The 26,359-nt window shown below is 46.6% G+C and overlaps 1 protein-coding gene across 2 annotated transcripts in view; it reads left to right on the top strand.

Moving 5' to 3' along the window:
* Nucleotides 1-26,359, top strand: part of DPYSL2 (dihydropyrimidinase like 2) — a 115,973-nt gene that overhangs the window by 57,093 nt on the left and 32,521 nt on the right. For both annotated transcript variants that reach the window (XM_007192752.3, XM_007192753.3), the window contains exon 4: nt 25,450-25,614. In XM_007192752.3, the coding sequence (XP_007192814.1) occupies nt 25,450-25,614 (165 nt within the window). The remainder of the gene's footprint in view (nt 1-25,449; nt 25,615-26,359) is intronic.

Raw genomic sequence — 26,359 nt, 5'->3', positions numbered from 1 at the left:
GAGAGTGAAAGGGCTGCTGCTAATTGTTACCCCAGGACAACAGCATAAACCAGGCTGCCCGGGTAAACCCATGTATATGTCACTCTTCTTCCAAGGGGCTCGCGTTGAGTTCTCTTGTTCTCTGATGAGCTCGGAAGGGGAATGACCCAGTGGCTGCTCTCCGGACCCCTCCACTGACCTGCAGGGGATCATAGTGGGGAGCTGCCTGATTCCGTCCTTTGCACAAGAAACAGTAGAAGAAAGTGAGATGATTTGGAGGCAGCAGATAATGGATACCATTGATTGGAGTCTGTGCCCCAGTACAAGCCCTGTACACACCATTTCTAATCCTTACGTCAACCCTGAAGACAGCTGGGCTTGTCCTCATGCCATAAATGAAGAATGGGAAGCCCAGAGATGCCAGCTGACTTGCCTAAAGCCACAGAGCTTGCCTGTGTTAGGGCTGATCCACGCTCTGGGCTCGTGGCACTCTCAGACCACAGAATAAGGAGCACTGTTGGCTTTCGAACAATCAGAGAGCGTGCTCATGGGAATTCCCTGGCGGTGTAGTGGTTAGGACTCTGCGCTTTCACTGCCGAGGGCGTGGGTTTGATCCCTGGTCGGGGAGCTAAGATCCCACAAGCCTCGCGGCACGGCCAAAAAACAAACAAACAAACAAACAAACAAGAGCGTGCTCACAAACGCTGCTCGGTGCCCAGCATCCAGGTGCTTACAAATATCCCAGAGGCAGTCGCCCACCTGTAGTTTGCGATGGGGCGTTGGGCTATCCAATCCCCAAGAAACAGAAAGATTTTGGTGTTCAAGCTTTATCATGTCCTTCAACCCAACTTTTATTTAAAAGTAATGTTTCTGCAACGTGAAGGGAGAAAGTGATCAGATAGTGACTGTCACCGAGCAGGAGGCTGCGTCCAGCGGGGGTAGATGCTGACTGAGGTGCTGGAGTGCCGAGAATCTCTGCTCTCCCAACAGAAGCGCTGGATTGATGACCTTGATGTCCCCCTGCATCCCAGGGGCGGGGGGATTTGGAGAGCAATCAAGAGGAGTAACTCATGCCGTGCATTCATAAACTGAACTTAATCCCTCTTCTGGGAGGCCCAGGAGCCCCTTTCCATGCATGGCCAGATTGTGCTACGCAAGCTGCTTCAAAGGTCTCCTTGCCCGGATCTGGTTTTCTCCCATTTCCCTGAATCGCTTTGGCACGGCCTGCTATGAGGTTCATTAGGTTCAGCTCTTTACAAGTCTGGCTGGGAAACACCTCGGGCAGATGGCACTTTTTGAGGAGGAGCAGGGACAGGGCAGATCAAACAGTTGCTCAGAGTCGGGGTTTCTGCTCTGTGCATTGTTTTTTCCTTTATGGAGATCATCCAAGGAGAAGCATGAGGTATAATGGAAAGAATTTGAGGCCTCAACTTCTCGACAACACATCTTCACGGAGCCGGGAATTAGGAGACCTTAATTCTGACCTCGACCCTCCTGCTTATTAGCTCAGGCAAGTTGCCCCACATCTCGGTCTTGGTTTTGTCAATTGTCAGAAGGGCCTGGATCGGCCTTTCTTGCCTAATAGGGTTGCTGGAAGGATTTGGTGAGATGGCAGGTATGACGTGGCTTGGGCAGGTTATACAGGAGGGGAGGTAGGCCCTGCAGCCCAGTTTTGGCTCCTGATGGTCAAAACTTTTTACCATGACACCTGGATCCTGAGATGTTTGAAGGGCTAACTTTGTTTTGTGGGGATTGGTTTCAGCAATCATTTCTCATTTCATTACACACCTCTCTTTCTTCTTTCACTGGGAATCAATTAAAATGGTCAGCATAGCTCTGAAATGGCATTTTCTTTGACATTACAGAGGTACATCCTCACCAACGCCCGGATTTCTTTTCTGACCGAAAGCATTCATCTCTGTTTATTGGAGGGTTCCGCCACCCGCCTCCTCTCCGGACTCCCCTCCAAGGAAAACATATTTTCCATCTTCCTTTGGAAAAGGAGGGTTCGCTTTGCTGAATTTTATATCCTGCTCAGTGGGATGTTCAAAACATCTGATCATGTTCTCTCTTTACAGTGTAGAAAACGGTGCTTTTAATGAATGGTTGGCTCAAAGGACAGGTAAAGGTTCAACACGCAAATCTTTGTCACCGGGGGATGGATGGGAGTCCAACACCTGATCCCAAGCTCCGGGTGCGGGCTCTGTCTGGGACATAGAGGTGGTTTACTGCAGTCTCCTCATTTTGCAGTGGGGAAACTGAGGCCCAGGAGTTTCTCCACGTCTGTGCCCTTTCTCCCTAGTGCATGCTTGTATCTGGGACTAGTGCTGCTTATGTGCATTTTAGTTCGCTACCAACAGCGAGTGCTGGTGATGGCGAGAGAAACTTTCCCACTGCACAAAAACTCAACTCTAAGAAAGAGCTTACTTTCGAGAGGATAACTGAAGATGGTCTTATCATCCCTCTTTGAAATGTGAATTTTCATTAAATGGCAGGGCCTCCTAATGAAACACAAACTGGAAAAGCTAATCAATAAAAAAGAAATAGGTTCTGCTATGTCGGGGGTTGGAAAGTTCTCACTCTGTATTTTCTGGATCCTTCCGCTTTTGCAGACGGGCTTTTAAACTTTTCCATCTTAGTTCTGAGAGAGTCGGGGATCCGGAAGCCACGTGCTGTGTGATGTTTCTGTCTCTCTGACATAAATCCTCTCTTTCCACTGTCTCCTTGCCAGTTAGAAGTGGCCTCTAGAGACTGATGGCTTTTCCATCCATGATTGTGCCAGAAAAATGTTATTTTCCTGATTATTTTCCCTCTTCGTGGATTGGCTTGGCCCTTTCTTCTTCTTTCTCTTTGTCCTTAAGGCAATTTGCGAAAAAGCCGTCTATTGTTCTTGCTTGTTCTTAGGAATTGTATCAAGAAAAGATGCCGAATAACAGAGTCTTAGCAGTTTAGGCTTCATTCATTTATTCTTTCATTATTTATTTATGTATGAATACATGTGTTGGCTTACACAAACTATACTGACTCTTTAAAAATTAAAAAAATTATATATAATTTATTTACCATAAAATTCACTCCTTTAAAGTGTACAATCTTTTTTTTTTTTTTTAAGATATTCACAGAATTGTGCAACCATCACTCCTATCTAATTTCAGAACATTTTTACTAATCCCCAAAGAAACTCCGTATCAGTTAGCAGCTGCTTGCCATTTCCCAGCCTATGGCAAACAGTAAAACAGAAAGTTCTCTACGGATTTGCTACTCTGGACATTTCATATAAATGGAATCATACACTATGTGGCCTTTGGTGACCGGCTTCTTTCACTTAGCATGATGTCTTCAAGGCTCATGCATGTTGTAGCATGTATCAGTACTTTTTTCCTTTTTATGGCCAAATAATATTATGCTGTAGGATATACTATATTTTGCTTATCCACTGATCAGTTGATGACATTAGGGTTTGTTTCCACTTTTTTGGCTTCTGTGAATGAATAATATTCACTTGTGGACAAGTCTTTGTGTGGACATATGTTTTCATTTCCCTTGGGTATATATCCAGGAGTGGAATTGCTGGGTCATAGGGTAATTCTATCTTTAACTTTTTGAGGAACTGCCAAACTGTTTCTCAAAGTGGCTGCACCACTTTCCATTCCCACCAGCAGTGTCAGAGGGCCCGAGTTTCTCCACATTTTTGCCAACGCTTGTTACTTTCTGCATTAGGATTATAGCCATTTCTAGGGATGTGAGTGGTATCGTATTGTGGTTCTGACTCTAGGCTTTTTTTTAAGGCCAGTCCACTTGTTCACTGACACTTAGTCACCCTTCTCTTGATCCATGATGTGAGAACTTGTTTTTGAGTATGCTTTCCTAACCCTGCATGGGGACATCTGATGTGAAAAGTACAAGGATGTTCATAGAGATGAGAAAGATTAATTGAAATTAGGGATGCCCCAGAAAAACAGGGCTCTCTGCCCTCCCACAGAGGGTACTCTGGGATTCACTGTCTCTGGGGTTCACTGTCCCTGGCTGGCTGGAATGGCCACCTCCTTTCCCTTCAGGCCCCCCTCTGCTCTTCCAGATGCACTGCTGTCTCACGATGGGCCCCAGAGTGACTCTTGTTTTGCTGTTGTTTATGACCACCCTTCATTCTGCTTTATGGTGGGTGGGCAGGTAAATGGTCTTGTGCCATGGAGGGAAGTTGCTGGTGGCCTTGTAGGCTCTTTGCTCCAATGTCCTTCTTCTGACACCTTCTATAGCCTGCCAGGCTGGGGCACTCTCAGCCAAGGACCGGGGATCTCCCAGGCCCGTCTGTTCCTGCCTTAGATGGGCATCCCCCCTCTCCATAGGCCAGGGTAATAAAACTAATCACATCCTGCATTTATAGCTTGCAGAGGCTTTACTCACAGCTGCTGTCTCCTGGGACCCTCCCTCTCCCTCTGTGAGATCGATAGGGTGGGGACTATCCCCCACTCCCCATGAGGAAATTGCAGAATAGAGAAGTTAAGTGACTTGCCCAAGGCCACCCAACTCATACAAGGCTGAATGAGGACTCAGACCCTGGTCGTCTGGCTCCCTGGACAGCATGTGTCCTGCTTGGTGTGTTGCTGGGGGCATCAGGTGTGATGCATGGTTTCAGTATGTGCACTGGATCTCAGGCGACTCCATCCTTGCTTTCCGGATGCTTCTGACATCATAGTGATGGACACCTAATAAAACTGCGAACTGAGAATGGTGCTGGGTGCCTGGGGCTGCACTGATGTGGGTGGGGGGAGGGAGATAACAACGGAAGGATGAGGTCCTGCCCAGCGCCATCACAGTATTGCTCTGTGTAATCTCTGTGGTTTCCACCACTAGGAAACCCTGTTCATTCATCCATACAGTCATTGACTCATTCTGCTGGTCTTTAGTAGGCCACGTGGTAGGTCCTGGTCTAGCCATTAGAACTGCAGATATGGGCTCTATTCTTTTTTTTTTTTTTTTTTTTTAAGGATTTATTTATTGATTTAGACTGCACCGGGTCTTAGTTGCAGCATGCGGGATCTTCTTTGTGACATGTGGACTTCTTAGTTGTGGCATGTGGACTTCTTAGTTGTGGCATGTAGACTTCTTAGCTGCGGCATGTGGACTCAGTTGTGGCATGTGGGCTTCTTAGTTGAGGCGTGTGGGTTTCTTAGTTGCAGTATGCATGTGGGATCTAGTTCCCTGACCAGGGCTCGAACCAAGCCCCCCTGTATTGGGAGTGTGGAGTCTTGCCCACTGGATCACCAGGGAAGTCCCTGGGCTCTATTCTTAAAGAAGTTGCCATCTACTGGGGAGACCCACAAAGAAAGGATTATAATAAAATGTGATCATTTCTAGATGAAGGCTCAGGGGCAATAGAGAAGAAGAAATCTTGACAATCTGCCAGAGACGGTCAGGGGGAGGCTTCCCTGAACAGGTCTGAGACTTGAGGGCCTTAAAGGCCCATCATGATTTTGCCCTGGAGTCTGATTGTGGGGTGGGCAGCAGGAGGGGGGTGTCCAGGCAAAAGAGAGGCATGGGTGAGTGGACTGAGGCATGTGGAATTTGGTAAATAAGAGTCTGGTATCCTTTAGAATGTACGAATACATTAGTTTTGCTGGGTATAAAAAAAAGAGTTTCGGAGGGAAGGGTGTAGGGGGGAGTCTGGAGGGAAGGTGAGTGGGAAGGGTGAGGGTGGTGGTGAGGGCCTGATAACCATGTGTGTCACCCTGGGGGTGGGGTGGGAGTGGTGCTCCCTGTTCCCTGAGGTTGAAGGTGAGCCCTAGTTACCTATTTTTTTCCAGCTCCTCTCCAGTCTCTAACCCCTTCTGTTTACTGTCAAAATTCAGCGAGAACTCTCACAAATGGCGCCAAGAGACTCTGACTGTGAGAGTATGTGGCCCAGCATGCAAAGGGGGATTTAGGGCTGAGGAATCTCCTTTGCTAGAGAGCCTGGAAGGCTGGAGGAGGGTGTGACAGAGCCTTTGTTGTGCAAGGGCAGCTCTTACGGAGTGTGAGTCTTCGGGGCAGGGAAGTTCTAGTGAGGTACGTGGAGGGAAGGGGTCTTGGACTCTGAATTTGGCCTATGGTGGGGTTTTTTTTTAATAATTTTAAAATTTATTTAAATTTATTTTATTTTTTGGCTGCGTTGGGTCTTTGTTGCTGCGCGCGGGCTTTCTCTAGTTGCAGCGAGCGGGGGCTACTCTGTTGCGGTGTGCTGGCTTCTCATTGCGGCTTCTCATTGTGGCGAGCAGGGGCTACTTTTGCTGCGGAGCACGGGCTCTAGGTGTGCGGGCTTCAGTAGTCGTGGCACATGGGCTTAGTCAGTAGTTGTGGCTCGCAGGCTCTAGAGCGCAGGCTCAGTAGTTGTGGCGCACGGGCTTAGTTGCTCCGCGGCATGTGGGGTCTTCCCGGACCAGGGCTCGAGCCTGTGTCCCTTGCATTGGCAGCTAGATTCTCAACCACTGCGCCACCAGGGAAGCCCCCTGGCCTATGGTGTTTGAGTTCTACCTTCACTGCTGGACAGTAGTTTCCATTTTCAGAGGAGTTACAGGTTTTTTTTTTCCCTTTCCTTCCTTCCTTCCTTTTTAAAAAATTGTGATAACATATACATAACATAAAGTTTGCCCTTTTAACCATTTTTAAGTGTACAGCTTAATGGCATTAAGTACATTCACACTGTTGTGCAACCATCATCCCCATCCATTTCCAGAGGTTTTTCATCTTCTCAAACTGAAACTCTGTACCCATTAAACACGAACTCCCCCTACCTCATATAAGTGGAATCATACAGTATTTGTCCTTTTGTGACTGGCTTATTTCCCTTAGCATAATATCTTCAAGGTCCATCCATGTTGTAGCATGTGTCAGAATTTCATTCCTTTTGAATAATATTCCATTGTATGTGTATACCTACATTTTTAAATCTACTCAGTGGACATTTGGATTGATTTCACCTTTTGGCTATTGTGAATAATGCTGCTATGAACATGGGTATATAAACATCTATTTGAGTCCTTGCTTTCTATTCTTCTGCGCATGTACCCAGAAGTGGAATTGCTGAATCATATGGTAATTCTGAGCCGCAGTTTTCTGATCTGTAATACGATGTTTCAAGGTTACTGAGGTGGCTTAAATTTGATAGAGGGTACAAAGTCCTGAGCATGTGCCTGGCTCATAATAAATGTTAAGTCCCTTCCTTCCTGAAAGGCCCCTTCCATCCTCTCCTGAAAAGTTTACCCTTTAAAACAAAAGCCTTTGAAACTATTTTGATGAAAAATTTCTTTCCAAAGCTAGTGCACAGTTCCTTCTAAGTGGAGGAAACAGAATGTAATTTAACCTTCCTTTGTGGCCCAGGGTTATTATTTTGAGTCCATGTCTTAGCACTGTGCTCACCTACAAAGTGGTGGGCCTTTGACAACTCCCACAAATGGTCTCTAGCTGTTGGAAACATTTGTCTCTGTTTCATCATTCTCCGCCTCCTCCCTTCCTGTCCTCTCTCACTTACTGGTGCTGTTAGTGTACCTGACTATGGTTGTCACCCTCCCTCATTTAAGTTCACATTTCAAGCCTTCCTTCTGCTTGGGGACCAGATGATTGAGATCCTCATAATTGTGTGAAAGTAGGAAGATACAGACCCTGAATGAGAATCGATAACCACCCCTCCCAAGGGCAATTTATTTTGATTGCATGGAGGTCCTTTATGGACATTTGGTGGAGTTTGAGTGAGGGGGTCAATGGCCAGATTTAGATAGTGGGGTGTCATTGCCTCTGGGAAAGTCATGCCAGGGAGGAGGTGAAAGCCAGGTGAGTACTCTGCCAGATCTGAAGGGCAGGTGGCCAGCTTCCATCCGGATAGTCTCAGAAGGCTTCCTGGAGGAGGGTGAAATGGACCGAGTTGGGGAAGGAGGAGGTGAAGAAATGTGTGAGAGAACCTGCCTCCCTCCTACTGAGAATCAAGGGAAGCACAGAGCTAGGAAATGGGCCACTGGCTGCCCCTCAGGCTCCAGGGCCACCAGGCTTTGAACACTTCTTCACTGTAGGAATGACCATCTGACATCTGACCATCTCCATCCTAATCCCCTCACTTGTCAAGTCTGGCATTTACCATAGGAAATATTAGCGTTGTCTTCATTTGGTCTCTTTTGGTATCCGATATCTTATGTGTTTCCCAAAGGCATTTTGTTCAGTTGTGGAAAATGTGTTGAAACTGCTCTCTCTTTGCCTTGAACCTGCATCTTGCGTCAGGTCTCTGGGCTGTGGAATTTGAGCAGGAGCACTTGGGCTGGCCCAGCAAATACTTCAAAGTCTCCCTTCCTGATGAGTATGGAGCCAGAATGCCAGTTATTATCACTGTTATTTAACATTGTTCTGGAAGTCTTAGCCAATGTAATATGACAAGAAAAATAAGAAGAAGTAAAACTGTTGGAAAGGAAAAACAAAATGACTGGTATTTGTTAGATGGTTTACCTTAAATATTCACAGGAATTAACTGAAGAAGATATTGGCTCTAAGAAAAAAGTTTATTAAGATGACCCAGTATAAAAATATGTATTCAGGGTTTCCCTGGTGGCGCAGTGGTTGAGAATCCGCCTGCCAATGCAGGGGACACGGGTTCGAGCCCTGGTCTGGGAAGATCCCGCATGCCGTGGAGCAACTGGGCCCGTGAGCCACAACTACTGAGCCTGCGCGTCTGGAGCCTGTGCTCCGCAACAAGAGAGGCCACGATAGTGAGAGGCCTGCGCACCGCGATGAAGGGTGGCCCCCGCTTGCCGCAACTAGAGAAAGCCCTCGCACAGAAACGAAGACCCAACACAGCCAAAAATAAATAAAATAAAAATAAATAAAAAATTAAAGAAATTAAAAAAAAAATTAAAAAAATAAAAATATGTATTCAAAATTAATAGCCTTCCCATATACCAGAAATAACCAATTGGAAAATATAACTTAAAAATCCCATTCACAATAGCAACACAAAATATAAAGTAACTAGGAATTACAAGAATACATTTTTATGTTTTGGACCTAAGAGAAGACTTTAATAAATTTAAAAAGTGCTATGTTAATGAATAGAAAGACCTAATACTTTAAAGAAGCAGATTCTTTAGAGATTAATTTATAAATTCAGTGTGATTCCAACCAAAACTTCAAATTGTGTTTTGTTTTGTTTTTGTTTTTTTTGGACACCTGACTGAATGATTCTGGAGTTCTGGTGGGAGAATTCATATGTAATGAGAACTGAGAAAAATTTTTAAAAAGCATAATGAAGAGGGGGAGGAGACCACTACTGGCTTGATATTAAAAAAATTATAAAAATAGAATAATTTAGATGGTATGGTACTAGCTCCAGAAGAGACATATACATCAACAGGAAAAAAAAAAAGAAAATCTGTAAGTGCCAACTGTATTTAAGTATTTAGTGTATGAAAAAGATAACGTTTCAAACTCATGGTGAAACTATAATATAGTTGCAGTATTATGCTGGAATAGTTAACTATTTGAAAAACAAAGCAAAGTAAGCTCCTCAAATCATATGCCAGAATACCTTCTAGATTTTGGGTTAGAGTTAAATATAAACAACAAAGTCAAAAGAGAACCAGAAAAAAATACAGCCAAAGAGTCATAGGAGATATTTCATCAAAGGCAGAAATCAGAAAAGATGGAGACACTTGACTACATAGAAATTAAAACCATTATCAGAGTAAAATAGTTAAAAGAAAAACAAGAAGTAGGAAATTTTATTTGCAATATATATATGACATAGGGTTGATACATTTAAAATATGAAATCTTAACATTTTAATAAAAAGATGAATGCTTTAATAGCAAAAGTAAAGGGTATGAATGAGGTACTCACAAAAGAAGACATAATTCTACCACTAAATTTATGCAAAAATATTCAACTGAAATATTAATAAAAGAAATACAAGTTAAAATAGCAATAAGCTAAGTTTTTGTCTACTAAATTTTCAGATGTTAAAAAGAGTTCTGACATCCAGTGTTGTGGTGAAATGGGCACTCATAGACTGCTGGCAGGTGTTTACATTGCTATGGCCTTTCTGGAGGGCAGTAAGGCACTATCTAACAGGAGCTTTAAAAACTTATGAGCAAAAAATATTCATACCCCTTGACCCAGAATAATCTATGTGCAAGCATTTAGTTCATTGTTTGTTTGTTTCTTTTTTTTAAAAATAAATTTTATTTATTTATTTATTTATTTATTTATGGCTATGTTGGGTCTTCGTTGCTGCGCGCAGGCTTTCTCTAGTTGTGGTGAGCGGGAGCTGCTCTTTGTTGTGGTGTGCGGGCTTCTCATTGCGGTGGCTTCTCTTGTTGTAGAGCACGGGTTCTAGGCGCACGGGCTTCAGTAGTTGTGGCATGCGGGCTCAGTAGTTGCGGCTCGCGGGCTCTAGAGCACAGACTCAGTAGTTGTGGCACACGGGCTTAGTTGCTCCGCGGCATGTGGGATCTTCCTGGACCAGGAATCAAACCTGTGACCCCTGCATTGGCAGGCGGATTCTTAACCGCTGCACCACCAGGGCAGCCCAAGCATTTAGTTCTAAGGATGTTCACTGCAACATTATTTATGAGAAAAAATTAGAAACAACCTAAGCGACCAAAATAAGTGATTGGTTAAATTATGGCCGCTTCTAGGACAAAATATTATGGAGTCATTAAAAACCAGTGTAGGAAATATTTATTAATATGGATATGTTCACAATATATTGATGGAAAAAAGGAGGGCTTGATCACTATGTCCAATTTGATTCTACTTTTTTTTTTAAAAAGAGTTTAATGAAGTACAATTTATACTATAAAATTATGATACTATTTTCATAAAGAATATATATGTGTGTGTATAAGTGGGTAGGAATAAAGATTTCATAGGTGCATATCAACATATTAATAGTGATTTTGGGTGATGGAATAATAAAATTTTTTTTCGTAAATTTTTTCTGGTTTTCCAAGTTTTTGGCATTTAAGTGCTTTCACACTTAAAGGAGTTTTATAAAAAGAAAATTCCCTTGGAGCTGTCCTTTTCATGTGGGTTGCTGTCTCTTACCCCTGTCGTTCCTGGGAAGGAAGAGAACATAATGTGAGGAAGTGTTTGAATTTATGTACAGCCGTGCGGGTGGTCTTTGTGTAGGACCCGAAGTCTCCACCATCGACACAGTTGTAAAGTGTAATTAAGGCTCCCTGAACAACTGGGTCCCTTATCAAGCTTAAACCTTGTTGTCCAGATACACTGGCTGTTAGTCAGAGTCTTATTAATCGGGGGGGAAAAAAGATCCATTGAATAGCCAGCCCTCAGCCCAAAATGGGGAGCACATCATGGTACAAGGGCCATGGTTCAGACTCCAGAGATGTTATGTTGTGTTTTTGAATTCAGTCCAGGTTCCTAGGAGGAAAACACCCATCAATTATGTTGGCTCTAGATAGATCCCAGTCAACATATGACATCACCAGCTCTTATTTCCCTGCCCGCCTTTATTTGGAGGGGAGGCAAGGAGAATTGTGCAACGTTGGAATAAACAGAATAGAGCCCAAATTCCTTGTGCTTTTGTTTCTGGGTTGAACTCCAGTCTGATAGCTGCTGTTTTCTTCACCATAAACAGTGAGGCTGTGTCATAGCAGCTCTGTACAAGGGAGGAATCGTTGTTCAGTTGCTAATTAGAACCCAGTGTTTACGACAGTTCTTGTTTGAACTAGGTGCTCTCGCCTTTATTATGTTATTTGGTGTGTGTCCACACGTGATGTCCTGCATTAGAGTAGGTGTGAACCTCACACTACTTCAGTCCATATTTTCACGGAAAGATTATTGTCATCAGATTATAGGGTTTGTTTGTTTATCTACTTCAATAAGAGTGTAAACATGACCCTGTTTGATGAAGTTGCTCGTTGTTCTTTCCTGTTATTGACAACAACCTTGGGCCTTGGGCTGGAGCATTTTGACATAGTTCTTCACATTACGTATGTCAGTACGTGTGTTTCTGTCGGTCTCTAATTAGGAAGCTGCAAGACCTTGAGTTTCTCGTCGGGTTCCCTTCCCAACAAGGAACCAGCAGGAACGAAAACAGACAGACCCAATCTTTGCACGTGAAAGCCTTGTGGTGTGACTTTTATTTTTTCATTATGTTCCGAACAGCCCTGTAATCTCTTATTTTTGGCAGGCCAGTTCAGAATCTGTGGTCTGGTAGTCCCAGGCAACCAAAAGCTGAGACAAACAGAGGAAGTGTCATTCCTCACATGTTTCCCCAGCCACCTCATCGTGGCCTGACACAGCCAGCTGCCACCCCTCTTCGAGGTGGAGCTGTTCAGAGCTGAGTCTGCCCTATAGCCCTGGATGGAGTCCCTTTTGGTTGTCCCCCCAACCCCTAGGTTCCCCCCTCCCTCATTACTTTCCTGCATGCTTTCCGTAATTTGTTTCTATTCTGGAATTTATTTATGGCAGACTTTGTGGTGAAAACTGGGAAGTCTCTTCCATTTTTTTCAAAGCAGCCTGGAGTGGGACTTCCCTGGTGGTTCAGCCATTAAGAACCCATGCTTCCACTGCAGGGGACGCAGGTTCGATCCCTGGTTGGGGAACTAAGATCCCACATGCACGTGCAAAGATTGGGTCTGTTTTTGTGGCTGCACGCTGTGGCCAAAAGTCCACAGGAAGTAGGATAGGGAGCTCACCTCCCATGCGCACACGCATGCGCACACACACAGGCATGCACATACCCTCTGGTCATCACCCTGATACCCAGGGCCTTGTGATTGGAATTACATGGACTTTGTTAATGATGATTAGTTGGTGTTTTCTGCTCTGCTTGGCCGTTTTTCTTGCATTTGGTTCATAATGCAAATGGATACATTTCTTCATGCCTAAGACATTCCATTTGATAGGAGGATTGTTTCCATCATGCTGTGCCGGGGTTGGGAGCCGGGTGGGTAGGGTGATTCCCTGGGAGGTGAAAAGTCTATATTTATGTCTCTTGACAGAGGGTCTCTGTGATTCTTCCTGCTCTAGCATTTACTGTCTTTTATTTTACGACCCATGCCTACTTGCTGTATAAACAGGACAGATTTGTTTTGCTTGTTTTAGTCTTATTTAGTTTTATGCAGAAGACTGTTCAGCTAGATGAACACTTCAAAGTTCCAGTTCTTTCTTGTGGCACTGGGAACCTTGGACCTCCTTCTCTCAATAACGTCTTTATCTGCTCCCTTCCCGCACTCTGTTACCCCTCACGGGTCCTCCACCTGACCCTGACCACCCCCCCTCGCTCCCCCCTGCCCTGTCCCTGCACCCTGGCGCACCAGCAGCCCTGAAGGGTGCCCTCAGCCTCCTAGATTCCGTGCCCCTGCGACGCCCGAGCCCTGACCCCCCCTCACATTCTACCTCAAAGCACGATCAAGCACGTGGAGAAGACTGACTTTGTGCCAGGACTTAGGCCAAGCAGCCTTATATGCTCAAGATGATCCTATTTTACTTTCAATTTATTTAATGAATGTTTGTATAAGACCTACTCTGCCAGGCACTGGTATAAGCCTTTTGGAAACACCATTTCATAACAACCATGTGAGGAGGTCCTGTTATCTCCGTCTCGCAGGTAAGGAAACTGAGGCCCAGAGAGGGTGAAGGATCCTGAGTTGTACAGCTAGTGGGTGGCAGAGCCGGGGTGCCAACTTAGGCAGTCTGACCCCAGAGTTCATGCTTTTGACCCCTATGCTATGAGGTAGCCATGGTTGCTATACTTATTTTGCAGATGGGGAAACTGAGGTAGGGGGGTGGGTGGTTTAAGTAACTCGCCTAAGGCCCTAGAGCTAGTTAGTGGCACAGCCAAGATTCAACTCCAGACAGGAGAGCTTGGAGCCAGGGCTCTGTGCACGCTCTGTGGGGTTTCCGGCACATTCAGCGTGGACAGTTACAGCCCTGGAGACCATTCCCACACAAAACTTACTGGTTCTAAAAACTTACTGGTGCTCCAACGTTTTTTTCATGAACACGAGTGTATTTTAGCTGGTGGAGTTGAGGCCCCAGTTGTCCGACCAGGGCATTTGAGAGCCAGCCAGCTCGAGGGCCTGTGAAGTCCCCGTCCATGAGAATCCCCAGGACTTCAGACGGCTTAGAGGAATTCCAGGATCCAAACACGTGCCTGGAGCAAACTTCGTGTTTCTCCCACCGGTACACGGGTGTGAGGTACCGTAAAGCTGGCTTGTCTCCAGGCTGAGACTCAGAATGCCTGTCTAATGACAGGAAACAGAACCCTCTCCCGCAGTTAGCCAACGATTTCAACATCTCTTGGAGAAATTCTGCATGAGCCTGGAGTTGGAAGCTTTGATTTCTAACGAGTTTGGCTGGAATTTTCACCTTTGGCTTTTCTTGCCTTCTGCCTGGGCCACGATTTCACCATCCGGCTTCGGAGCTGGCACTTCCTATTAAGTGTCTGTCTGTCCGTCTGTCTGTCTGTGAGCTTACACGTTGCTGAGAGAAAGCACAGCTTCGGTCTGTGCACTTGGGGCCCAGGGGCTGCTGCCCTGCCTCTGTCTTGAAGGCCTAACAAGGCGCCCTTAGGGGGGATCATTTTAGGGCTCAGATTGACAAAGCTAAGAGCAGAGCTAAGGGGACAGGAGAACTAAGATGGTGGCCGTAGCCATTTCATCATATCCTGCTTAAATTGTCAGTAACCTCTTTGTACAGCTGGTTGATCTGCTCTCTTATGTATTACTTAGTCCCCTACTTGGGTCTTGGAAGGTGGCCATTTATCTGAAACAGAGACGGCCTAGAATAGTGAAAAGAGCTTTGTTTTTTACTCCCTTAAATAGCAAGCAAATAAAATGAAAATACCAGCACTGCCTGGGGTGACATTCTGATGCGTGGCTAGAGGCGGTATGAAGTGATGATACTTTGGAATGCAACGTGCTCATCTGTATTATTACTGTAGTAACTCTGACTCCAGGACCCTCTCCAGAGAAAACCATTTAACATAAGGCGAAAGTTATTTGCGTGAATATGTCCATAGAAACATTATGTATAATAGAGGAAAATTGGAAGCACTCTGTAGGTTCAACATAGGAGAATGGTGAAGAAAGTTGTAATAGATTCTCCTTAGAATAGTTCTCATAAAAAAATGGAATTACAAAGACTCTGAGACAGCACGGTATTAAGAAAAAAGCCACAATTAAGAGTGAGTGGACCTTTTGATTACACCCACATAAAACATATGTACATGACAGTTGTGGAAGATGATATAGAAAAAGATGAACAGTTATGATTAGGATGGTGGGATTATCGGTAATATTTTATCCTGTTATAAAAAAAGTAAAGGCAACAGTACAGATATTGGATTCAGACCTGGGATTAATTCTGGTACTGGTACATCACTTTATGTGTCTTTAGTGCCTCTTGAAACTTCCCTGGGACTCAGATTCCTCATCAGTAAAAAGATAGAACCATTTCTAAGGGTCTCTGGATCTGAACCTTATTGTAGCCATTAACAGTCTCTTTAAGTGGAGTCTGCCGGACTTGCTTATATCAATAAGCAATTAGTAAAAAAAACTCGTGGGCAATTAGTGCCATCGTTGTGCACAAACCATGGAGTGCTTTAAGCACTCCTGGTGGTCAAGCAGTGCTGCAGATTTGTTGTCACCTTTCGCAGCTTGATGATGCCTTGCCTGCAGGCGCTACTCCGCACATCCATTTCAAGTGAGCGGAGAGCAAACTATCAAGTCCACTGAGCTGGTTTTGAAGTAAAGCCCTGTCTGGCAAAGTGACTCCACTTCTTTCCCTCCCCATGCCCACCGGTCGACTCTGGTGGGCCCCTTCCTGGAAGGTTGACCCACACGTTGCCTACAGATGGGCTCTCAGACTCTCCACGTCTGCTTTTGATGAGTCAAGGAGAGGATTTCTGCGTATCATTGGGTTTGTAAATCCTCTTAAAGGATTTACACATTATAAATGACCCTTCATTGCCACACATAGATTTCATTAGCTCAGTCTTTGATCGTACATGCAAGGAGGCCGTGCGCAAGCTATACCAAGACTCAAAGAAAAAGGTTTTACAAGGTGCTGACATTTTGACAAGCTCTTACCTGGCGCCCCAAATTGAATTTCAATGACCCACATTGGCTGTAGCCCCTCTGCCCACCGGGCTCAGTTCATTAGCTGCCCACTTAAGTGAACCTGTGTATGTTTTCGGTGATAGAAAAGGGTTTAGGTTTGGAAAGTTGAGGTGCGTGCTATTCGTAGATATGCCAAGAAGGTGATGGTTAGTAAAGGCTGTCAAACAAGGCGGGTTGGGATTCGAGCTCTGCAGTCACGTCCCATGGCCCCCATTTCCTCATCTGTGGTGCGAGCATTGTGAACCCACCCTGCCTGCCTGGTTTGAGCATCACACAAGACAAGGCACGTGAGAGCACTTTGTGAACCACTACAGAGCTGTACCGAGGTGCGGTTGATATTGTGGCTCTCAAATAAATACAAACAGTGGCATGAAATTAGAAAATGATTTAACTGTCCCTTTCCTATTTAAAAAAAATTTCTGGAGGCGTGGATATGTTTCCCTAAAGTGGGAAGCTTTGGTTATGCCCTGTGCTAAATTGTGAAAATGGAATGAAAAGCCAAGAGACCTTTCCAAGATCATCGTTAGAATCAGAACTAACACTGGGTTTGGAATCTGGGTCTTCTGTCTGCCCTGCTCCCCACCTTTCCTTTCTCACCCTCTGTCTCCAGCTCTGATCCCTGGGCTCCCAGGGTTACCTTCCAGCAGCCTGGAAGCAAGGGACAACCTCATTCCACCAGACCCAGGCCACGGGAAGGGAGATCTGGTGGGCAGGGGGCATGGGCTGCAGGTGTGGGAAGCTCCAGGTACCCACTTGCAGCTTCTGGATGGGCAGCAGGAGCCACCCTTACAGGTGCTGCAGCATGGGGGTCCCACCTGCTTCTCCAGCTACTCATCACGGGGATTTGCCTGAGACCGAAGAGGGCCCGGGTCCCCAGATCCATCCACCAGTGAGTGCTGAGCCCAAGACACAGGAAGAGTCAAGACACAGGAAACTTGCAGCGTGCTGTCTGGAAGCAGGGTCCGTGGTGCTGTGGGTAGTCACACCGAAGTGGTAGGGACGGGGTTGGGATGAATCTGGAGCGTGTTCAGGCAGGGGATAGATAGGGGTACAGTGGGTGTGAAGGGGAGGCTGGGACATGGGGCGTTGACAGCGGTTCAGCCCTTTCCAGAGCTTGGTGGGAAGGACAGGGCAGGAAGAGAGCAGTAGCCCAAGGATGGAGCACAGTCATCCTATATGTACCTTTTATTTTATTTTTTAATTTTTATTTAAAAAAATTAAAAAAAATTTTTTTAATTGACTTTCTTTTTATTTTTTATTTATCTGTTTTTGGCCGCACTGCGTGGCATGTGGGATCTCAGTTCCCTGACCAGGGATCGAACCCGTGCCCCCTGCAGTGGAAGCACAGAATCTTAACCACTGGACCGCCAGGGAAGTACCCCTATGTGTACCTTTTAATGTATTTTTTTTCCCACATAGATTTTAAGTACTTCAGGAGCATGGTTTATTTCCTCCAAAGCTGGCTGATCATAGGATCACTTAAGAGGTTGTTTGTTTGTTTTATAAATACATTTTACTGGCTCCTGCCTCGGCCCTTATTCCCCCCAGATCTGGCTTAATGATTCTAGCAGCGATCACTGGATACTGAACAGTTTCTTTTTTCTTTTTTTTTTTTTAAATTTAGGACCACATTTTCCTTTCCCCAAGGATTTTTATATATATATTTATTTATTTATTTTTGGCTGTGTTGGGTCTTCGTTTCTGTGCGAGGGCCTTCTCTAGTTGCGGCAAGCGGGGGCCACTCTTCATCGCGGTGCGCAGGCCTCTCACTATCGCGGCCTCTCTTGTTGCGGAGCACAGGCTTCAGACGCGCAGGCTCAGTAATTGTGGCTCACGGGCCCAGTTGCTCCGTGGCATGTGGGATCTTCCCAGACCAGGGCTCGAACCCGTGTCCCCTGCATTGGCAGGCAGATTCTCAACCACTGCGCCACCAGGGAAGCCCTGAACAGTTTCTTATGGCTCGACTTACTTCATATGAATATACTCGTTTAGTTTTAAAAACAAGATTACATTAAAGGAAGTTCGGGAAAGAGAGAAATAAGGGGATGACCCCAGTGCCTCAAGGTTCGAGCAGTTAGTATGCCTGCGATTGTTAGGCTAACGACACAGTTCTCTTCTCTGTTTATTGAATTATTGAACTACTTGCTGTCGTTATGAGAAGTAAAGGGATAAGGCGGCGCTTTACTTCTCAGTGAGCCCCCCTCCCGGCTCGCTTTGGCGCAGGGGTGGCTGAATAGGGGCTCTGGAGCCTCCCATCTGGGGCCACGGTTCACCTCTGCCAGCTAAGGCCACGTTATGGCCCACCTTCCAGAGTTCTGCCCAGGGCCTGGCAGGGCTGCAGCCCAGGTGCTGTGACGTTGCTCACCTCCTGCAGGCCAGGCCCTCCACCCCGTGCGCCCTAAGTGACGTGAGCAGCTTACTCAACCTCACTGTCCTGTCCCTCAGCTCCTTTAACTGAAAACTCAGGCCACCACGGCTCCTACTGCAGGGGTCTGGTGTGAGGACTGAGCGGGATAATCCAAGGAAGATGCATAGATTAGTCCTGGACACATACGAAGTACTTGATGAATATTCATTATTTTTGCCATTCCTCCCATCGTCAGAGTCTGTGAATTACACTTGAGTTTGTTGTTCCTTTCTTTGGCCAGGGCTAGCCTAAGGCTGGGGGCCCCTTGCTGGCATTCATTCCGGAGGGCTGGGATGTACCAGTCGCCGTGGTGAGTCTATATGGGGGATGGATGGGATTGCTGTGTGTGACAAGGACTTTGGTGGAGTCCTAAGCTCGGTGTGTTCATTCGCAGAATCCCATGGCTGCGCCCCTGGGAGGAAGAGTGGTCCAGTCCTCGAGATGGCCGAGGCCTTGCTTGCTAGAGGCACGTGTGATGTTTGGTCTCTCCTGTGCCTATTGAGCACCTTCTGTGTGCCAGTCCTCCTGCTTAATTAATGCTTTGGGGGGCACAGAGAAGAGAATACGAATGGTAATTGGTCATATGTGACCAGCACCTGGTAGACTACATCGTATTGAATGCTCACAAAAATGCGGTGAGGTGCATTATTATCGCCGGTTTGTAGATGAGAAAACCAGGCACAAATGTTCTAGGGGCTTCCCTGGTGGTGCAGTGGTTAGGAGTCTGCCTGCCAATGCAGTGGACACAGGTTCGAGCCCTGGTCCGGGAAGATCCCACATGCCGCGGAGCAGCTAAGCCCGTGCACCACAACTACTGAGCCCGTGTGCTGCAACTACTGAAGCCCGCGTGCCTAGAGTCCGTGCTCCGCAACGAAGAGTAGCCCCCGCTTGCCGCAACTAGAGAAAGCCCGCGCACAGCAACGAAGACCCAACGCAGCCAAAAGTAAATAATAAGTAAATAAATTTATATAAGAAAAAGTGTTCTAGATAGTTCCAGCTCTTAGGAAAATGCTTCCTTGCTTTGTGGGAGAAGCAGTATATTTGTGCAAGGCAAGTAGTTAGCCCTGGAAACATGTGCTTTAGAGGCATCTTAATACTTCACAAAGGGATTTATGTGGGAGTTTTCCTTATGAAGGAATGTAACTTTGTCTACCTGCTGGTCTTTTTCAGCGTGTTCGTGTAGCAGGCACTCTTCGGAGTAGGTCCCATGTCGACTCATTTACACCTACTAGAACTCTGTGGCTTAGGTACTAGTATTAACCCCATTTTACAGATGAGGAATCTCAAGTCCACGGAGGCTGAATACCTTGCCCACAGTCACACATGATGAGGAGGTGGCAGAACTGGTCAGGAGCTCAAGCACTACCTCTCCTATGTGTCCCTCTCATATTCCCAGGTGCTTTCTCTTCCCTTTCTGCCTTTTTTCAGAACAAAGCCATGTTATCCTGACTGTCAGGCTGGGCTCCCCAAAGGCTCTTATCTCTCTACCAACAAAAGCCATTCCCTGCTGACTAGGTCACCTGGCATTTCGCTGAGTAGACGCCAGCCCCGAAACTCCATAGATAAGCCAGCGGTGGTTTGTGTTGTTATCTCCCTGATGGTTTGCTTTTAATTCAAGTCCATTAATTTATCTAAGATGGAAATGGGCGAGGCCAACGCACATGCAGTTAAGTGCAGGGCCTGGAGAATGAGGCAGTGCTGATTCTGGAAGGGGAGGCTGGTGATGGGCAGTTCTGATAGTTTCAAGGCCCCAGGGAGCGCCGGTGGTGTGTGTACCGACTGCAGGAGGTTCTAGACCTGCCCCTGCAGGGGTCTGTGTGTGAGGCTTCAGAGAGGCAGGGGGAGGGCCCGAGGGGGAACCTGGCAGGGCTGACCACCCCCCATCTTTCTCCTGCTTTACCTGCTTCTCCCCCCAGCAGACGTGGAACTTTGTTCTTGCTCAGCCGCCTCAATCCCAGAACAGGGACTGCGGTGGTGATTTTCTAGCATCTCTGTGTGTTCTAAATACGAAGGGCCCCATGCAAATTGATCAGAAACACTAACCGCTGGCTTTTTAAAAATCTGGGGTCTTGGATTATGTCAGGGCTGACTTCCTAGGTGTGATGTTGTACTCAGGTTAGCAAGACATCACCCCTGGCTGGGGGGCGCGGTTGGCGGGGGGTGTCATTGGGTGGAGGGTCTGAGCATCTGTCTGTATCGTTTCTTTCTTTTCTTTTTTTTTAACATCTTTATTGGAGTATAATTGCTTTACAATGGTGTGTTAGTTTCTGCTTTATAACAAAGTGAATCAGTTATACATATACATATATCCCCATATCTCTTCCCTCTTGCATCTCCCTCCCTCCCACCCTCCCTATCCCACCCCTCTAGGTGGTCACAATGTATCGTTTCTTACAACTGCATGTGAATCTACAATTACTATAAGAAGTTTAAAAAATAGGGTCTCTTAAATGCTACAAACTCCAAAGAGGTCCTAGATTTGAATTTTCCAGGAGCAGCATATTTACGTGGTGTTAACGCTTTGCCAGGTGTCCAATAAACATAACAACAGGGTACCAAAACCACTCAAGGCAATAAAAAGGAATGAAGGGCTGATACGTGCTACAGTGGATGAACCTTGAAAACACTATGCTAAGTGAAAGAAGCCAGACACAAAAGACCACATATTGTATGATTCTTTTTATATGAAATACCCAGAGTAGGCAAATCCGTAGAGACGGATAGCAAATTAGCGGTTGCTTCGGGCTGGGAGTATCAGAGATGGGAGGGCGTGGGGAGGGGCAGTTGATGGCTGTGGGGTTTCTCTTTTGGGTGATGTTCTACAATTAGATTGTGGTGATGGCTGCATAACTCTGTGACGAGACTAAAAATTGAACAGTTTAAATGAGTGAATTGGCTGGTATGTGAATTACATCTCAATAAAGCTGTTAAAAGAAAGTAGGGTCCTTTGACAGTTTTAAGAGAAGTAATAACAGTCCTTTGGAAAGAGCTGGTGTCTTCTACATGCAAGCACTTCCGGACGCTGGTTGGAACTCCTCAGTTCAGGCCGCCGTCCTGGGGCATCTTCTTGGCTCTCTCATAAACCAGGTTCACAGGCCTCCTACTGAAACCACAGTGATGTTTCCGATGGCTCATCCCGAGGGAACGAAGACTCAGCGTGTGCCAGATGTTTTGCCAGGTGCTTTCACACGCTTTCTTGAACTTCTTACAGCCCTGCAACTCAACGGTAGTTGTTTCATGCCCGCGTTTTATATGTGAAGAGAGGGGGTGTCCCAAGGAATATACACAGCAGGGGGGTGAGGCAGCAGGAGTCAGAATCAGAACTTGGGGTTCACCAACCCCAAAGGCCATCCTTTCCCGGTCCGATGCCAGGCTGAGTTGACGATCTGTCCCTCACGTCTTACAAGAGCGGAGAGAAGTCAACTGTCAGGCAGAAGCCAGGCTCTCGTAGGGACAGATGGCTTAGGAAAGTCACCAGGGAAAAGGCCTGTGAGTTCCATGCAAGTCATTTCCAGGCTCTGTCCTCCGAGGAGGATCTCTGCTCCCTCCGGAAATGAGTGTGACACTCTGCCCTGTTCCCTGGAGGAGCTCTTCCCGGGAGAGCTTCTATTTAAAGAGAACTGTGGGAAAACATGTGGAGGCTTTTCGTGGACACGTTTCTGAGTGTCCTTAGCTCTTGGAGGAAATGTGTTTATTTCCCTGAAGCCCTCAACTTTGCCTGTGTCCTGAGTTTTCAAGGGTTCATAACTCTAGGAGCTGCTTTTGGATATGGAGGGAACCAGGTATTTTTGGTCAGTGATAATGCTGTTGTGTAGTAAACAGGACCCTGGTGGTAAAGCGGGCATGAGTGAATGGCGGTTTCGCAGAAGAAATCAGTGGGAAAAGACTTGCCCTCAGTTAGTGATGCTCAGAGCGAAGCTCCCAGGGAGCTTATTACAAGTTCAGGTTCTCGGCTTCCCTAGTGGCGCAGTGGTTGAGAATCTGCCTGCCAATGCAGGGGACACGGGTTCGAGCCCTGGTCTGGGAAGATCCCACATGCCCCGGAGCAACTAGGCCCGTGAGCCACAACTACTGAGCCTGCACGTCTGGAGCCTGTGCTCCGCAACAAGAGAGGCCGCGATAGTGAGAGGCCCGCGCACCGCGATTAAGAGTGGCCCCCGCTTGCCGCAACTAGAGAAAGCCCTCGCACAGAAACGAAGACCCAACACAGCCAAAAATAAATTTAAAAAAAAAATTCAGATTCTCAGGTCCCAGCCCAGACCTACAGAATCCGAAAGTCTGGGGGTGATGTCCAGGAACCTGGGTTTTAATAAGCTCTCAAGATAACTTTTATACACCCTGAACTTTGAGGAACATAGCACCCGATGATCTTACCTATGCTTGGAGTTGAGCAGGAAAACCTGATTGTGTTCCAAGGAGGGCGTGTCCTGATCTTGCAGGGTGGTGTGGGAGCTGGAAGGGAGCATTCATTCATTTGTTGAAAATAGGTATTGAGCACTTCTTATGTCTAGGCACCCACCCCCTGCTCTGAGGGAGTTTACATCCCGGCGACAGGGGGTGGGAGGGGGAGAGTCAGAGAGTAAAGTACGGAAACGATGCAGAAACTACTGCACATGGGGGTGCGACCCCGGGATGGTGACATTTAACCCAATCAGAAGGAGAAAAACGAGATGCCCAAGGAAAGAGCAAGGTGAATGGATTTCCAAAGAAAGAGCACACTGCTTGTGCAAAGGCCTGAGGTCGGGGAGTTGGGCAGGTCAAAGAGTGAAGCAAGGCCGGGGTGGCCTGAAGGTGGTGAGCAGGGGGTAGGTGGCAGAGATTATGTTGGAGAGATGAGCAGGGACCGGTCTTCAGGACCAAGAAAAGGAGTTAGAATTTCACTCTAGAGGTGGTGGACAGCTACCAAAGGCTTTTTTTTTTTTTTTTTAATGTATATATATATATATATATATATATATATATATATATATATATATATATATATTTTAACACGTCTTAATTTTATTTATTTATTTATTTTTGCTGTGTTGGGTCTTCGTTTCTGTGCGAGGGCTTTCTCTAGTTGTGGCAAGCGGGGGCCTCTCTTCATCGCGGTGCGCGGGCCTCTCACTGTCGCGGCCTCTCTTGTTGCGGAGCACAGGCTCCATACGCGCAGGCTCAGTAGTTGTGGCTCACGGGCCCAGTTGCTCCGTGGCATGTGGGATCCTCCCAGACCAGGGCTCAAACCCATGTCCCCTGCATTGGCAGGCGGATTCTCAACCGCTGCGCCACCAGGGAAGCCCCGACCAAAGGCTTTTTGGAGGAGGGCAGGTGATGAAGCCAGGGGCGTGACTAGGGAGATACTGCCCAAACTGTGATTGCTACAAAGTCAGGTTTTCGTCGTTTTTTTCTTTTTCTTTTTCTTTTTGCCAGGGACAGGGGGACACAATTTAAGAAGAAAACTTGAAATCACTTTGTCAGAGTTTCTATGTTACTATTTTACAGATGGAACAGACTTGTAATAGAAGTGTATATCCTCATTGCTTTTGCTAGGTAACATTATATGTTATATGTATTACCATACCAGCTATGTATTTACCCATTTAATTACATATACTACTACTTATAAAAAGTAAATTTTGTCAAAAGAAAATTCAGCTCAGATGTCCATATTTTCAAGCATATGAAGCTAAGCTCAGTTGGTTACAGTTGAGCAGCGTCTGCGAGATTTGATCCACTTCAGAAATCTGAGCTCACTAGCATTGCCTGGGCCGGCATTTTCTTAGCTGAGAACTGCTTACCTGGGTGTAGAAAATCCAATATTTAGAGGAATGATTCATTGCTTTAGGCGTCAAGAATCCTGGGTTTTGTCTTCTTGGTTGTGTAAGTTTGATTTAACCTTGGACACGTCATTTCAGTTTGTACTTCAGTGTCTCTGTGCAGAAGATGAGTAATAATAATCATGGTAACTGGGCGAGAGCTCTTCAGGACCTAGGAGAGACAACATGTGCAAAGGCCCTGTGGCAGAAGGGAGGAGGCTGAAAGATGGCCTGTGTGTTTGGAGATCAGAGTGCAAGGGGTAGATGGTCCAGGGTGATTTGTAGAGGTAGGCAGGGGCCAAGCCAAGATCTTGAAGACCTTGTTGGGAACTTTAATTTTTATCTGAAGAGTAAGGGGAAGCCGTTGGAGAATTTAAATTGGGGAGTGACATAATGTTGACATGCCGTCTCATTGAGTCCTCATAACAAATGTATGGGGTACGTAATATCCCTATTTTAAACCAGCACAGAAACTCAGGGTAGTGGAGATTAAGTAGCTCACGTTGCTGGTGGGGGTTGGAGCCAAGAAACAGAGTCAGGTGAGCCTGACTCCAGAGGCCTCTGTCCTCCGTATCAGCCTACCTCAATAATAATATAACAATAACCGCAGTTTTCAAATGCTTTAAACTCGTAGGATGAAAGATCTCCCTTAAATTACAAAGTGGTATTATGCCGCAGAAATCCGAGTGGTGATGAGAGAGTGGATATGCCGGGGAACTTCTAAAAGGCCCCGTCTGCATGGCTGCGGTCCAGCATCCTCAAGTTCCTTGCCGTCTGGTAGGGGGCGTCTCGCAAGCCAGCTATCAGCACAAGGAAGGGCTTGCCGGCTCTGGCCCGCCATTTGACACTGCCATTGTTCCTAAGGACTCATTGTCCTTGAAATGTGCCCGAGCTCTGTGCTTTCAGCGGTTTTGAGCTGGGGAATCAGATCAGGGCAGGTCGTGCGTGGTTTCACTGGAGGAGTCGTGCCGTGCCAAGTTTCTGCTTTCTCCTTCTTGGGTAGTCGGCTGGCTTAAGTGAATTCTTAGAATCTGGTGGTAGAGATCACCATCTCAATTTTGAACCCAAGAAGCCCTTGTTCAGGGTCGAAATGGGGAAACAGCTGCTGGCCCGCAACCCTTGAAGCTCCTGTTGGTGACGACGCGTGTCTGTTCCTTTCTAGTTGACCATGTGGTTCCCGAGCCTGGGACCAGCCTGCTGGCTGCCTTCGACCAGTGGAGGGAATGGGCCGACAGCAAGTCCTGCTGCGACTACTCTCTGCACGTGGATATCACCGAGTGGCACAAGGGCATCCAAGAGGAGATGGAGGCCCTGGTGAAGGACCACGGTAGGTAGTGCTGCCCCAGCACCTTCTGGGGATATTTCCTTCTCTGCCCACGAGCTGGCTGAGCTCTGAAGGAGAGCTCTGGGAAGAGTGCTGATTGGTGCCTTCTGCACCCGCGTGCCTGCCAGGAGGGAGGGCTTAGGCTGCAGCTCGTGCTGATTGCAGGCGGCCAGACAGCTAGTCACAGCTTACTGGTGTGAGCGAACTGTGTGCGCCAGCCAGGCTGGAGAGTTGAGGCTGTGAGAGTGATTTGCCCTCAAAGGATAACATGGATATCCCAGAGAGGATTCTGGGCGGTCTTAGGAGAGAGCCCGGGACCCTGCGTACAGGACTTGAGCAGTCTCCTCCTGCAAACCCAGAAGAATCAGGGTAGATTTGAGGGTGATGAGGCTTTGGGACCACCTGCGGGGTCTGTCTTTGTCCATAGGGCTATTTAGGGGAACAAGATTCTAAGGATTGGGTTCTGAAAGATTCCCAGGGAGGCTGGGGGAAGTCTTAACTACCTCAAGGTGCCTCTGGGACCCTCTTGTCCACAGGAACCTTGGGGGTTTGGGTGGTGTTACCAGACCACATCATCTTTGGGCGTCTCCTTGACCTTGGCTATAGACTAGAGGTCACATGGGGTCACATGTTGCCCTCTTTGGATCCTAATCGTCAAGGAAGCATCTATGCTTTAGGGTTCTGGGACTGCTAGGCTCAGAAATGCCATGAGCTATGAGTAAAATCTAGGCATGGATCTGGTAGCTAT

This window comes from Balaenoptera acutorostrata, chromosome 6, assembly GCF_949987535.1.
Source record: "Balaenoptera acutorostrata chromosome 6, mBalAcu1.1, whole genome shotgun sequence".
NCBI lineage: Eukaryota > Metazoa > Chordata > Mammalia > Artiodactyla > Balaenopteridae > Balaenoptera > Balaenoptera acutorostrata.
Note: the sequence above shows the minus strand (reverse complement) of the source record. Positions and strands in the feature narration are given on the sequence as shown.